Raw genomic sequence first — 14,230 nt, 5'->3', positions numbered from 1 at the left:
TCTATATTGTGTGTATTGTATACTGTACATTATTATTTGCATATTGTGTTGTGTGTAATAATTGTTACATTAGATATGTAAATTAAGTTGTGTAAATCTGATGTTTATTGTAAATTGGTATATGTCTCATCACTGTCATGACTGCTATGTTGCTCGGAATTGCACCCAAGACTTTCACCCAATGTTGCACTTGTGTATATGTTTGAGTGACAGTAAAGGAATTTGATTTATTTTGGGTTTGTTTTTCCAGACCAGGTTGCTTGTTTCTCATGCAAGACCTGGAAACACTGCAATTGGTATCTCACCCACCCCTTAGTGCAGAGTACTGTCATTTAAAAAACAACATTATTAACTATTCATTTATTTTGTTCTAACTAAAACCAAGTCAAGTCAAGTCATTTTTATTTGTATCGCACTTTCCACAACACACATTATTTCAAAGCAGCTTTACAGAAAAGTATGCTTCAACAGAAAAAACTGTAATATAGTAATATCTTCGAGTCATAATAGTGCGGTTTAAAAAAAAAGAAAAAAGACATGATTATAATTTGTGCCTTAAAATAAATAATAGAAAATAATTATATTTATGTTTCGACCCCCAGTGAGTAAGCTTAAGGCGATTGTGGCAAGGAACACAAAACTCCATAAGATGTTGGTTAAAGGAGAAAAATAAACTTGGGGGAAACCAGGCTCACTATGGGGGCCAGTTCACCTCTGGCTAAACAGCATGAATATAATGCCAGTATTAGTTATTTATGTATAGTACAAGTCAAGATTTAAAATTAGTAAACTAAGTAAGTTTTAGGGGCCAATGTTTATTGTATTAACTGTAAGATTAATGCCTAAAGTCTTAGAATTTACATTCTTAATTAATTGCAGAAGTGCAAACAGATGAATTGTCTATTGTTATTTGGCTGTTGAAGGCTGCAATTAATTTATTATCTACGTTTTCCATTTTAAGAGTGTAGTCCATCCTTTGACCAAGGTGATGCAGGCAGAGGTCAGTAAGGTGCACTGGAGTTCGACTGTAAGCTTGTGGCAGATTAATTTCCGGTGGAGTCCATCTTAAGTCCAAGTTTCAGGCAGTGTCCAGTGAAGTGTCCCAGGTCTGACGGTTGGTGCTGGCATCAGTTCATCCTTTGTGAAGTCCATCGTAGTAGACTGAAGTGATATCTGGCTGGCACAGACTACAGTTAGTTGTCATCACTCAGCAACACATAGAAGTGGGAGTCGGACATCATGCAGGACCAGAGCTGGATCTGGCAGGCTCTGGTAACCTCAGGATATGTAACCCGAGGTTAAGACAGGGAAACAAATAGAATAATATTAGCGTAGATGCCATTCACTTTAAAACAGGATTATAGAATATGAGATGTGTTTCCGGTTCTGGCAGACCTAACTAAGGCAGGTGTACACCTGGCTGAAAAGATGAGTCTTTAGTCTAGACTTAAACTGAGAGAGTATGTCTGAGTCCCGAACCATATACGGAAGACTATTCCATAGTTTAGGAGCCAAACAGGAAAAGGATCTACCTCCTTTTGTGGATTTTGATAATTTAGGTATTATTAAAAGGCCATAATTTTGCGATCTTAGTGAACGTGATGTAATATAGCGTGATAGAAGGTCACATTTCCCATTTGTAAAGGAGGCTGTGGAACTTCTGAACCGGAACTAAAAAACACAGTTTTTGCTCAGAACGATGCGAAATTAAAAACATTTCGTTTTATTCCCTTGATGCAACTATTGTGCAAGTTCTGTAATCATGCAACTGATACTTCATAATCATTACCAACCAAAAACAAATAACGTTATTTAAAACGTTGGTTTATGGCTTATTTCGATAAATACCCTAAACGATTGATTATTTAATGCGAACATGAATCAATTTCCCACAAACTCAACAGCTCAGATAACCCTGCAGCACCAGACTGCATCCACCGTTAGATGGAGCTCTGTTTCTGAAAACTGCTGGAGCCCAAACTATCTTGGTACAAATCTGTCAAATGCCACGGCGAGAGTGAGTGTGGGAGAGAGAAGGACCATTCCAGTCCGTATGACTTTCTTTGTGTGTAAGCAGTGATCTGCTGTCATTCATGGGGATCATGTATGGAGATGGAGACCGGCTCGGACCCCCCCGAAGGGATTGCATTTGTTACCTGGGACCACCGACCACCTTGATGCCCATGTAAGAACTTAAAACACAACATATGCATGAGCAGAATGTGTGTTGCAATGAAACGCAGCTTCACTCAGCGTCACTTTTGAGTTAACAGCACTTATGAGTCGTGACAGATAACAGTAAAGTTGTATAGTGTAAAACTAACATATTCAGAGGAATGAGAATTTATTGCTATATTGTAAAAACCGTCTCTCTCTCTTTTGTTTTTTTTTTTTTTTTTTTGTAGTTGCGCGTAATGCGATACACGTGCGTAAAACGCATTCAAAAGAATCCGGTGTTTAAAACTGTATACTAACGTAAGGTTGTCACGATTCCTCATGAGACAGGAGTTGGTGCGTAAAACCGAAATATAAACGCCTCCCGGTGGCCATGTAGACTGCAGAATGAAAACTACCTCAACTAATTTGTCATACGCAGTCAAGTCTTTTGCATTTACATTAGTTCATGCCACTCTTGCGCATGTAGCCTAAGTGCCAGTCTATGGCATTGTGCGCATCTATGCATGCATAAAGGTGCTTTGGGGTGGACAGGCTAGAACACTAAAAAAGATTTTCTCTCTTTTTCGAGGCAGGTTTAAGCAGTTAAATTGCGCATTCATATACTGTATCTATTCTTTGCCCCCAATTGAATCGTGGCCTACTGTACCAGTAGAATGTTATGCTGTTGTGTTACTGTACTGGGCGCAAGTCGTGTCTGGTTATCATCTCTACGTCGCTCTGCCTCCTCCGCGCGTAACGCCAGTGGAGGGTGAATATTCGCGCATCTACCCTCCGAAACGAGCCATACCGCGGGGCTGCGCGCTTGGAAAGACGTTTTAAGCGTATTGTTTGTTGAGATGTGTTTAACAAGCACCAATTTCTCTCTCTGCCCACGGAAATAGGCTATCACAATCCCCATGTAATGCTTGTTTGTGTGCCACGCTCTCACTGGCACACCTCGCCCTCAGTGCCAAGCCCTCGAAGCCAACGCGATTCCAACTTTGTGTTCTTGTCTCCAGCGGGATGCGCAGATCCCCCGAGGTGAGTCCCAGAAGGCTCTCCGACATCAGCCCGCAACTCCGCCAGCTCAAGTGCCTAGTGGTGGATGAATCGATTAAAGAGGACCTGAAGTCGTCTCGATCTGTGGAGGACATAAACAGCGCGTCCATCGAAGAGAGAATCTTGAGAATCACAGGCTATTATGGTTACCAGCCGTGGAATGCCGTTTATAAGAGTAAGCAAATCATTTTTACGTTTGGATTTATTACTGTGTTGAACAGCTGTGGCATGTTGAGGATCTCCTAGAAAATGTATTTCTCAGAGATTGCTCCTGGAATGCTCAGGAGATTATCAGTTATGTTTCTTTTACGTTTCAACTTTGTCTCATATATGTCTCCTAAAATCCCTTTGGAGAAATTATAATACACATAAAAGAGACAATTGATGATGTACAGTAAAAGAGCTATAAATTAATGTGGATATCATAGCTCGGATAATTTGGTCAATTTGATGAGAAATGAGTTCTTACTGACAGTGGCGGACTGACCATTGGGAGAACCGGGAATTTTCCGGGCCCGCCACGAAATGGGGCCGCATGGGCCGCCGCGTTATGCAGAAGGCGCCACAAAACGCCGCCGCGATATGCAGAAAAGGACAGCAACTTTTGGGCAAGTTTCTGTGTAAAATCCCGGGGCGAATTTTCTTCCCAGTCCGCCCCTGCTTACTGAGATCTTTGACTTGGATTGCAGACATAAAGAGCTCAGCACATCTGAGAATAGTTTGACATTGTTGAGATCTCCTCTGAAACTCTAGAGGAGACACATGTGAGATAATTTTTTCTTAAGAGATAAATCGGAGAAGCAGGAGACTTAAAGGAATAGTTCAAAAAAAGATCTCCTTAATATTCCAATTGTTTCTCCAAGACAGCAATGAGACAAAGTGGAGAGCAGATGGAGACTTTTGCTTTTAAACCCAAAAATAAAAAAAAATCTCTCATCATCTACTCACCCTGCTACCCCACCCCCCGATCAACAAATTTTGGGCTGGATTTTATTTCAAATCCATGGCCGATTTTTCTACCCAGTCCGCCCCTGGGGTTGGGGGATGATACGGTAGTGGTTAAAGATTTTGGTGGGTCACCAAAGTCACTAACTTCCATTATCACTATTGTGCCCTTGAGCAAAACACTGCAACCTTAGGCTGCTCTAAGAAGTCTCTGAATTAAGTGTACTGGAACTCACTTTGGATTAAATGTCTCCCAAATAATCAGTGTTTATTGAGTGGTGCTGTTATTGCTAAGCGATATATGTATATGCAGAATCCAGAGTCCACATTTTCTTGTGTGTCATTCAGTTGGCTTTCTGTGTTGTGTATTTACTGCCCAGGCAGGCGTGAAATGAGTCCTTTGATTTAAGTGGATGTGAATTATGATTGCTAAGAAAGGCTTTAGGACATTAGAGTCTGATCTACTGTCTATTACACTGTAGAAACTTGTGAAATGCTTCTGTTTTATTATATTTTCTACTTTAATTTTTTTCCAATACCAGTTATATTGCATGAAAAGTTCCAATTAAAATTTTCCAGATTTTTCCTGAAAACCTGATGATTACATATATGATTATTCCAACATGATCTGAGAACATTACAAAGAGCATCTTTTGTCAATGGGAGCACTTTAGACCTTTTGTACAAAGAAGTTAACATGATCAATGTCACAAATTTGCTTGCATTTTATTCGTGACCTACTGCAAAATTTTAAGTCATACCTTTTCTTTATTTTAAATTATTTAAAATCCTAAACTTTCTGTTTATGTTCAGGCTTAAATAAAAAATATATCAGGTTTATTAACTGATTGCTAAATATATATATATATATATTCTTTATATAAATATATCCTGTATATTCTTATATTAAGAATATATATATATACAGTATGTATATATATATATATATATATATATATATATATATATATATATATATATATACATACACACACACACACACACACTACTTTCTTGTTTAGCACATAGTTAGCAAGCTACTGAGTAAAGGAACACAGTTTGCTTGCCTTGGTTGATTTGATGGAGCTCAGAGTTTTTCCACTCTTGACAGCCTTGACTATGATAAATGCTTTCCAAACTCACAAAACACAGTGGAATGTCCCTGTTCCCAATCAGCACTCTGGAGTAACACTATCTCTGCTCTCATAAAGTCAGTTTCTGTAAACACTTGCTGCCTGTTACCAGTTACTTGTGTACTGCAGGGCTTTAACTTTGTGTTAATAGTGGCTGGAGTGTGCGTGAGCACAGGACCAAGGCATCAAACCACGTTTTAGTCTTTACTTTTTAATGTGCGTTTTAGGCCACTTCTGTGTGTTCTAAAAATAAATAAAATTGAAGTGAAATATAACACCCTAGCAACCACACCAGGACACCCTAGAAACACAGAACACCTTAGCAATGGATCAGCAGATACAGGGAAAGTCATAAGGACAACTCCAAGTTTTGCACGGGCAAATGTTTAGATGTGGGCTACTTTACATTGTAAGTAATTTTAATATGTTGCCAATTTTCTTTACTTAAAAGGTTAGTTCACCTAAAATGGAAATTCTGTTCCATTCGGTCCTATCGTTCCAAATCTGTATAACTTTCTTTCTTCTTTGGAACACAAGAGGAGAAATGTTGAAGAATGTGGACGCTGCTCTTTTTTCAATACAATGAAAGTGAATGGTGAGGTTTGGAACAACATGAGGATGAGTAAATGTGGCAACATTTTGGGTGAACTATCCCTCTAAGCCTATACATTTTGTTATAATGCACCATAGTACACATTTTATTAGGGCTTTAATATTGAACTCTTCAGATGGAGTGTGTGAAAATACGACAGTACTTTTTAGTTGTAAGTGATATCCTTGACCAACATCTGTCACATATGTCATTCTCACCCATCAATCAAACAGAATTTCAGGGAATGAGAATAAAATTGGCTACACTCTGCTCCAGGGAGAAAGGCCTTAATGGTCCTTATTTAGAAGGGCACATCTGGCACAATATGACAGCAACTCAAAGTGAAAATACAGACTTTCAATTCCTATTTAGCCCCTGTCAAAATCATACAGGGGTTGGAGAAAATGACAACGCCACAAGAAAAAATTCTGAAGCAGCTACATCACAATTACAAAAACACCAGCAAAAAAGTAGAGACTGACCAATATTGCTTTTTATATATATATATATATATATATATATATATATATATATATATATATATATATATATATATATATATATATGTATATATATATGGTGTATCGAATATTGGTCATTTTAACGTCTAAGTCCTGATAAAAGGTATGTAGAATATGTTTTTAATTCTTGTTTTATTTCTACTTTTGTTTTTGCACATTGTTAACTAAATAATCATTATACTACAACAATGAAGATATAATATGCATAAATTTATAATTTTTTTAATAATTGTTTTACACTCCCAAAATAATTTTAAGATTTATGCATTTCAATTTAATACAATTCCATCCAATTGAATTTAGCAATCTTTAACAAATTAAAAGAAAAATGAAATACTTTAAGTTTATTAATTTAATTTAGATAAAAATTACAAAATTAAATTTGATGGAATTTTTTTTATGAATTTAAATCTTTAAATTTGGCTGAAACAATATTTTGAATGTAACCATAAGCATTTTATTTATGATGAGAATCAATTATGACAAAATGGAATGTTTCAAAACAAAGATTTGGAACACAGTTTTTTTCATTAATCTCTACAACAGCTGAAAATGTTTGCGATTACAAGACTGTGTGCTTGATTTTCTTCACCTGTTTGTAATGGGCGTAGCAGAAATTGATAGTCCAGTTAAATAGGAGGAGGTGTCCAAAGACTTTTTGGCCATAAACCGTTAAGTCACATCGGGTATGTTACTGTTTCTTTGTGAGCTGTAAATGAGGTCTAAAAAACAGCACTTCTCTTCAGTTTTCAAAGCAACTCATGGCAACAGAGTTTCAAAGAGGCCAAACAGTCCGTGTCTGAAGCGCAGGTACATCAGTCAGCAGGAATATAGAGGGAGTGTTTTGATGTAGGTTCTGAGACAAGTTTTGTGAGTGTGAAGCCCATGAGATCATTACCTTTGTACTGTACAGGAAAACTTGTTTAACTCCAACAGTCGGCTCTGCTTTATCCTCCTTGACTGTTGCTCTTGGGTCTGGCTTGCACTGCCATGAAGAACTGGTATTCCAGAATTATATTATTATCATTCTTAAGTATTAAAGGTGCACAGAGTAATTTTTTCCTTATTAAAAAATATTGTATTTTTAAAACGTATGTAAAAAATCATGATCACTTACGTGAGATGAAGATTCACACATAGCATGCATGCCGTAAAGAAGCCGTGCCATTCTTGTTAACTCCTGTTAATATGCGCTCAACTAAAACATATCCATGTACGGTACATAAACAGTATAAACTGTATAAATGTATATAGATATAGATCATTTCAAGGTCTGTTCGCTGATTTAAGGAAGTGATGTCTTTGCTATGCATGCAGTCATATCAGTAACCTTATAAAAGCTGTTTTATTCAACATGGAGAAGGTCTCCTCATGGAGGCTGCCATATTAGAATCACATGACCCGCTGAATACTATTGCTTCATCTCAGTAATAGAGCGCAACAGTCTGTTTCCAGAAATAAAAATCCCATTAATTTATTCAATAGACAAATTGATTAATAATGATAACTTATAGGGGCCTGGGTAGCTCTGTGAGTAAAGACGCTGACTACCACCCCTGGAGTCACGAGTTTGAATCCAGGATGTGCTGAGTGACTCCAGCCAGGTCTCCTAAGCAACCAAATTGGCCTAGTTGCTAGGGAGGTTAGAGTCACATGGGGTAACCTCCTCATGGTCGCTATAATGTGGTTCTCGCTCTCGGTGGGGCGCGTTGTGAGCATGGATGCCGCAGAGAATAGCGTGAAGCCTCCACATGCGCTATGTCTCCATGGTAATGCGCTCAACAAGCCACGTGATAAGATGTGTGGATTGACGGTCTCAGACACGGAGGCAACTGAGATTCGTCCTTCACTATCCGGATTGAGGCGAGTCACTATGCCACCTAGATCTTATTGGGAATTGGGCATTCCAAATTGGGGTAAAAAAAAAAAAGTAAAATAAAAAAAAATTACGATACTTTATAAACCTTTAAACTCAGCTCAACTCAGCTTTATTTATATAGCACTTTTTAAACATTTACGTTATCCAAAGTGCTTCACAATGTTTGGGGAACAACAATAAAAAGGAAGAAAACAACAGAACATCAGAGACATACCTTTACAAGACACTTGAATATTTCTTCACTCACTTAAATATTCATTCATTACTCAGACTTAAAAGCTCATTCAAAAAGATAAACTTCAACTTTGATTTAAATATCTCAGATGAAGAGGAGGACCAGATGTGAGTAGGGTGATCATTCCATAACTTGGGGGCAACCACAGAAAAGGCTCGATCACCTTTAGATTTATGTCTAGATTTTGGAACTGCTAACAGCATTTGGTTGCATGATCTCAATAGCCTAGGGGGATTATAGGGCCTAAGAAGGTCATTGATGTACTGTGGATACTGGCCATGTAGTGCTTTAAAAACAAACAATAAAATGTTAAAGTCGACTCTGTATTTAACTGGCAACCAGTGAAGGGAAGGCAAGATGGGAGTAATATGTTCCCTTTTCCTGGTGCCAGTCAGTAACCTGGCTACTGTATTCTGCACCAGTTGTAGAGGGGATAACTGCTTATGACCAATAATCCCGAGTAGAGGGACTTACAGTGGTCGAGGCGGGATGAAATAAAAGCACGAATTATCACCTCCGGGTCTTTAAATCGAAGAGAAGGCTTTATTTTAGAAATAACTCTCTGATAGTAGCTGCTTTTAACTATTGAATTTATCTGCTTATTTAAAGTAAGAGCTGAAACTAGTATTGCATCCATTGTTTTATATTTGATTATGTCATTCACAATGCTTAATGGGATTGTAGTTCGTGCTCTTGAAAAAAATGGTAAATCCACAGTCTTGTACCTTTGTCTTTTTGTCCGATTTTCAAATATTTTTTTGCTTCAAAACAATGTTTGTAGTGTTGTGATTCACATTGGGGCTGATTGGTTTGGTTCATGGTTTAGAACTCTTTAAAGACAGAACTACAGTGAGCTCCGATGGCATATGCTTCAGTTGAAGCCATCAGTCTGCATTATTTCAACTTCATTGTTTAATAATTGTGTTTAATAATGGAGTTCCTGGCGAACAACTACACTACCCACGGTCCAGCAGAGAAAGATCCACCAATCAGAGAACTGCGGCGAAGAAAGGCCACCAAACAAGCCAAAATAAACATAAACTATATATATATATATATATATTTTAAATCAACAACCTAAAATCAATAGTTTTATACATATCCATTGTTTTATATTTTATTATGTCATTTGCAATGCTTAATGGAATTGTAGTTCGTGCCATTGTAAAATACGGTAATTCCACAGTCTTGTATCTTTGTCTTTTTGTCCGATTTTCAAATTCTTTTTGGCTTCAAAACAATTTTTGTAGTGGCAGGATTCACATCGTGGCTGATTGGTTTGGTTCATGGTTTAGAGCCCTTTATGAAGGATTTTATGAAAAGTCTGTGGAAGAAATGAATGGGAAAAATACTTCTGGAACCCTGCCGGCTGAAAAAGTGGGCGGGCACTGTTGCGCCCTATTGCCCTGTTACTGAACACTTACTTTCATGGATTAAATTAATCATAGCTGACTATGAATGGTGATTTTTACAGTGGCATTGGAAAGCTGCATTCATGACCCTATGTGTGAGTGTAAGTTCACGACAATTTACATAAAAAATTACTGAGTGCACCTCTAAAGTGTAGTTCTAGCATATGTACATTTCCTTATGTTTGGATAAACACTGATACATACAATATGAATGCATTACCAGAATCTAAAACATAAATCTTTTTAGGTGAGCACAACTTTAGGGACAAACAAATGTTTACGAATCCTCATCAGAATAGGTAGTTCATGGAATTCGTAGGATAATTTTATTGTATTTATCATAAATGAGGTTAATTAAATATGTTTAATGACATTACATTTATTTAGCGTATTAATGTATTTACATACATGTGGTGATGGGGGCGTGGTCAAGCAACGTCTGTGGAAAGCGAGGCCTAGAGAGTGAGTATGGTAAGGATTGACACCTGTGGGAAATCACCTCTAACAGCTGTTTTGTGTTTGCAGTGAGAGCGGAGAGGGATTTAAAGGGCAATCCAGACCGCTGGAGGGGAGGAGAGCCGAGCCTGAATTTGTGTGTGTGTGCATTTTTGTGTGGGCTGAAAAGCAAATCGTTTGACTTATGCTGAAAAGCATTGTAAAAATAAAGTATTATGAGAAGTGTTCACCTGGCCCCCGCTTCCTCCTTGAGAGAGAACAAGAACCTTGCCACACTGGTGCTGAAGCCCAGGACAGAGGAAGGATACGCTGCTATGGAATCCTCACCGCTGGGAGAAATCATAAGGTCCCTCACCCTCATCCAACAGGCCCAATACCAGGCCCTCATGGAGCTACGGAAGGAGCAGGAACACTGCTTTGAGGCACTCCTTCAGGCCCAAGCGGAGGACCGGCAGGCGTTGCGGAGCTTGTTGCCCCAGGAGGATGCTTCCGTCGTGACCCCGGTAGCAGCGGGCCCACACGTGATGCTCGCTAAGATGGGAGCTCAGAACGACGTGGAAGCATTCCTGAAGCTGTTTGAGCACACGGCCAGAGCCCAGAAATGGCTACGAATGCAATGGACGGTCCATCTCTTGCCGCTGCTGACCGGGGAGGCACAACATGCGGCCCAACAACTGCTGGTCACCAACCTCCTGGACTTTGCTGACTTTACTCGGCCGCAGCTGCCAGCAGTTCTGCACCCTGACGCTGAGCAAGGTTGGCCGCCCGTTCGCCTTTGCACAACAGCACCGCAACGCCTGCCGACAGTGGTTGCTGACCGAGGAGGAAGGCGACGGCGATGACATCATCAACCTCATGGTGCAGGAACAGTTTGACTCTCGGCTGCTGAGGGGAATGGCGGAGTGGGTCCAGTGCCACCGTCTGGCATTTGCTGGATAAAGCGATCCAGCTGGCCAAGGACAATATTGCGGCATATCCTCTTCTCCTTTCTCTCACTCTCTCTCTCTTCCTTCCCCCTCCCCTTCCCCTCATCCTGTTTCCTGGAAATGGGGAACTCCCTTACCAAAACCGGTTCCCTGGTCCTGTGGCCTGTTCATCACATTGGCTTCCCCTAACCCTCTCCATTCTCCCCCACAGGCTGGTGAATCCACTGCTGCGGTTGTAGGCATGAAGTCTGGGCCGGTCTGCTGGAGCTGCGGGGAACCTGGGCATTTCCAGGACTGATGCCCCACGATGGAGGTGGAGAAATTGGTCCGGGACCTGATGCGTCACAGGCTGCCCCCAATCGAGCAGGAGCGTACCAGATAACTGAGTGTAAAGGGGGGTACATATCAAGACTTGGTGGATTCAGGTTGTATTCAAACCTCCATTTACCAAAGCTTGATTCAATCCGAGGCTTTGGATACAAGCCGGCGGGTGAAGGTAAGGTGTGTGCACGGGGATACTCACGATTCACGATTAAGGTATCTGGGCTTCCACTTGGGTCATGTATAGGTGTGGCCCCAAATTGATAAGACTGCAGCGATTGCAGCCTGTCCAAAACCTAAGACCAAAAACAAGGTGAGACAGTTCCTGGGGCTGGCTGGCTTTTTTTTAAGGTTTGTGCATAATTATTCGACCGTCACCAGCCTGCTAACTGATCTTACTAAAAAGGGGGCATCAGATCCAGTCCAGTGGACAGAGCCATGTCAACAGGCATTCATGCAAGTGAAAGCTGCACTTTGCGGCGGACCGTTATTGCACTCTCCTGACTTCTCTCCCTTTTATCTTGCAAATGGATGCATTGGACAGGGGGTTGAGAGCAGTACTGTACCAGATGGTGGAGGCCAAGGAACACCCTGTGCTGTACATTAGTCACAAGCTCTTGATGAGAGAGACTAAGTACAGCACAAGTGAGAAGGATTGTTTGGATGGATTGGGTGGTCCTCACCCCCTTGTACTATCTGTTGGGACATGCTTTCACCCTCTGTTTGGACCACACCCTGCTCCAGTGGCTGCATTGGATGAAGGATGTGGATCACCCATTGGTATCTAGCTCTTCATCCATTTAAGTTCGAGGTGGTCCAAAGGCCGGGGGCGCAGGTGGCTGTTGCGGATTTCCTCTCCGGGGGGGGGGGGGGTGGGGTGGTATAAGTGACCGGCCAGATGGCTCCCCAGCCTGAATCGGGCGATGGGGGAATGTAGTGATGGTGGTGTGGCCAAGCGACGTCTGTGGAGAGCGAGGCCAAGAGAGTAAGGATTGACATCACCTCTAACAGCTGTTTTGTGTTTGCAGTGAGAGTGAAGAGGGATTTAAGGGGCAATCCAGACCGCCAGAGGGGAGGAGAGCCGAGCCTGAACTTGTGTGTGTATGTGTGCATTTTTGTGTGGGCTGAAAAGCAAATCGTTTCACTGAAAAGCATTGTAAAAATAAAGTATTACAAGAACTGTTCACTGGGTTCCCTTTATTCCTGAGAGAGTACAAGAACCTTGTCACAATACATAAATCAGTAAATGAGTGAAACACATATTGGCGTTACATTGTAACATTGGCAGTGCTTCACATGTATTTCATACTTGTTGTATTTTAATGATAATTATAATCAGCTATTCAAGGGTGTAAATTACTTTACTTTAATTAGTCCCATCAGGATTTCAATTTCAGTTCTGACCAGTCTTGACTGAGGATTCCTCAAGATTTGTATATCCCTTAAATTGAACATACCCATAAGCGCTTATGTTTTAGATGGTGTCAATGCGGTGATATTGTGTGTTTTAGTGTCTATGCAAATGTACAAAAAAGTATATGTGTATACGTATGAATCCTTATGAAAATGAATGAACTCATCTTAGGTATTGACAGTATAAACTATGAAAAACTAAGAAGAAAGGTTCTGCTCATGTCTAGATTATAAGCAAATTGCACACAAGCCCACCAGAAACTAAGCCCTATCTAGCACTACACTGCAATTATATGTAAAAAGCATCTACAGGTAAAAAACAAAGTAAAAAGTTCTCCTCACAAACATAATATGCAAATCAGAGAGAGAAGAAGAGAAACATTCTTCTTACAGTTCTGCTTTACCTTTTTTAAAAGTGATCTTATTGGGTATTTTTGGCTATCTATTTTGCTTTTGGTTGTGTAGTAGTGTCAAAATGATTTATCAGCTGATTTTCTACCTGTATTCTGCAGTCAAAGATCGGCAAGAAGGTGAACACTTTCATTAACCTCAATAGAGTCTCAGAGGAAGAGGAGGTACATTTGTCTCTGTAAGGGTGGGTTACGTAAGGTGAGCTCAATGAATTATTTGCAACATGCATCTGCCACTTTGCATTACCCATGCAGCATACATGAGCCTTTGAACTTTATATTGAAATTCTAGCTTTTGCTATACCTCACCAAACTTTCTTTCTTTACTTTAGAAGAGCTTTTGAGACAAACAGGACAAAGAAACAGTTCCACATTGGTTTGGTTTTGATGTGTGGTGCTGGCTTGTGTTGTAAGTAACACAAACCACATCATCCAATTAAATTTGACCATGTTACACAAACCAAGTATTGATCTCTGTTTAATTGTTTTTGTCAGTTGAACAACTGATATAGTATTACTTGCTCAGGCTGCTCTTACTTAGTATTCTTAGAAATTAAGTGATAAACTTTGATGCATAATTTGTCCATTACCACTTGTGCTACAGACATAAATGATACCTCAAATCAAGCTGGTTGAGGAGATTTGTGCTGTTACTTTTCTGTGACTTTTAGCCTGGTGGATGATAAAACAGGAGATAAAATCCCATAAAATTACATTAAAGGAGGAACCCAAGCCGTATAGGTTCCAGAATGTCACAGAGACTCGAGTTTC

At 40.0% G+C, this 14,230-nt stretch overlaps 1 protein-coding gene across 1 annotated transcript in view; it reads left to right on the top strand.

Moving 5' to 3' along the window:
- Positions 1–1,986: 1,986 nt before the first annotated feature.
- LOC127414068 (putative thiamine transporter SLC35F3) overlaps positions 1,987–14,230 on the top strand; it is an 82,429-nt gene continuing 70,185 nt past the window's right edge. Inside the window, exons 1-2 of the mRNA XM_051651782.1 lie at positions 1,987–2,185; positions 3,177–3,391. Coding sequence (XP_051507742.1) covers positions 2,094–2,185; positions 3,177–3,391 — 307 coding nt within the window. The 5' untranslated portion in view covers positions 1,987–2,093. The remainder of the gene's footprint in view (positions 2,186–3,176; positions 3,392–14,230) is intronic.

This window comes from Myxocyprinus asiaticus, chromosome 23 (assembly GCF_019703515.2).
Source record: "Myxocyprinus asiaticus isolate MX2 ecotype Aquarium Trade chromosome 23, UBuf_Myxa_2, whole genome shotgun sequence".
NCBI classification, from domain to species: domain Eukaryota; kingdom Metazoa; phylum Chordata; class Actinopteri; order Cypriniformes; family Catostomidae; genus Myxocyprinus; species Myxocyprinus asiaticus.
The sequence above is the reverse complement of the archived record's forward strand: the minus strand, read 5'-3'. Positions and strand labels throughout refer to the sequence as shown.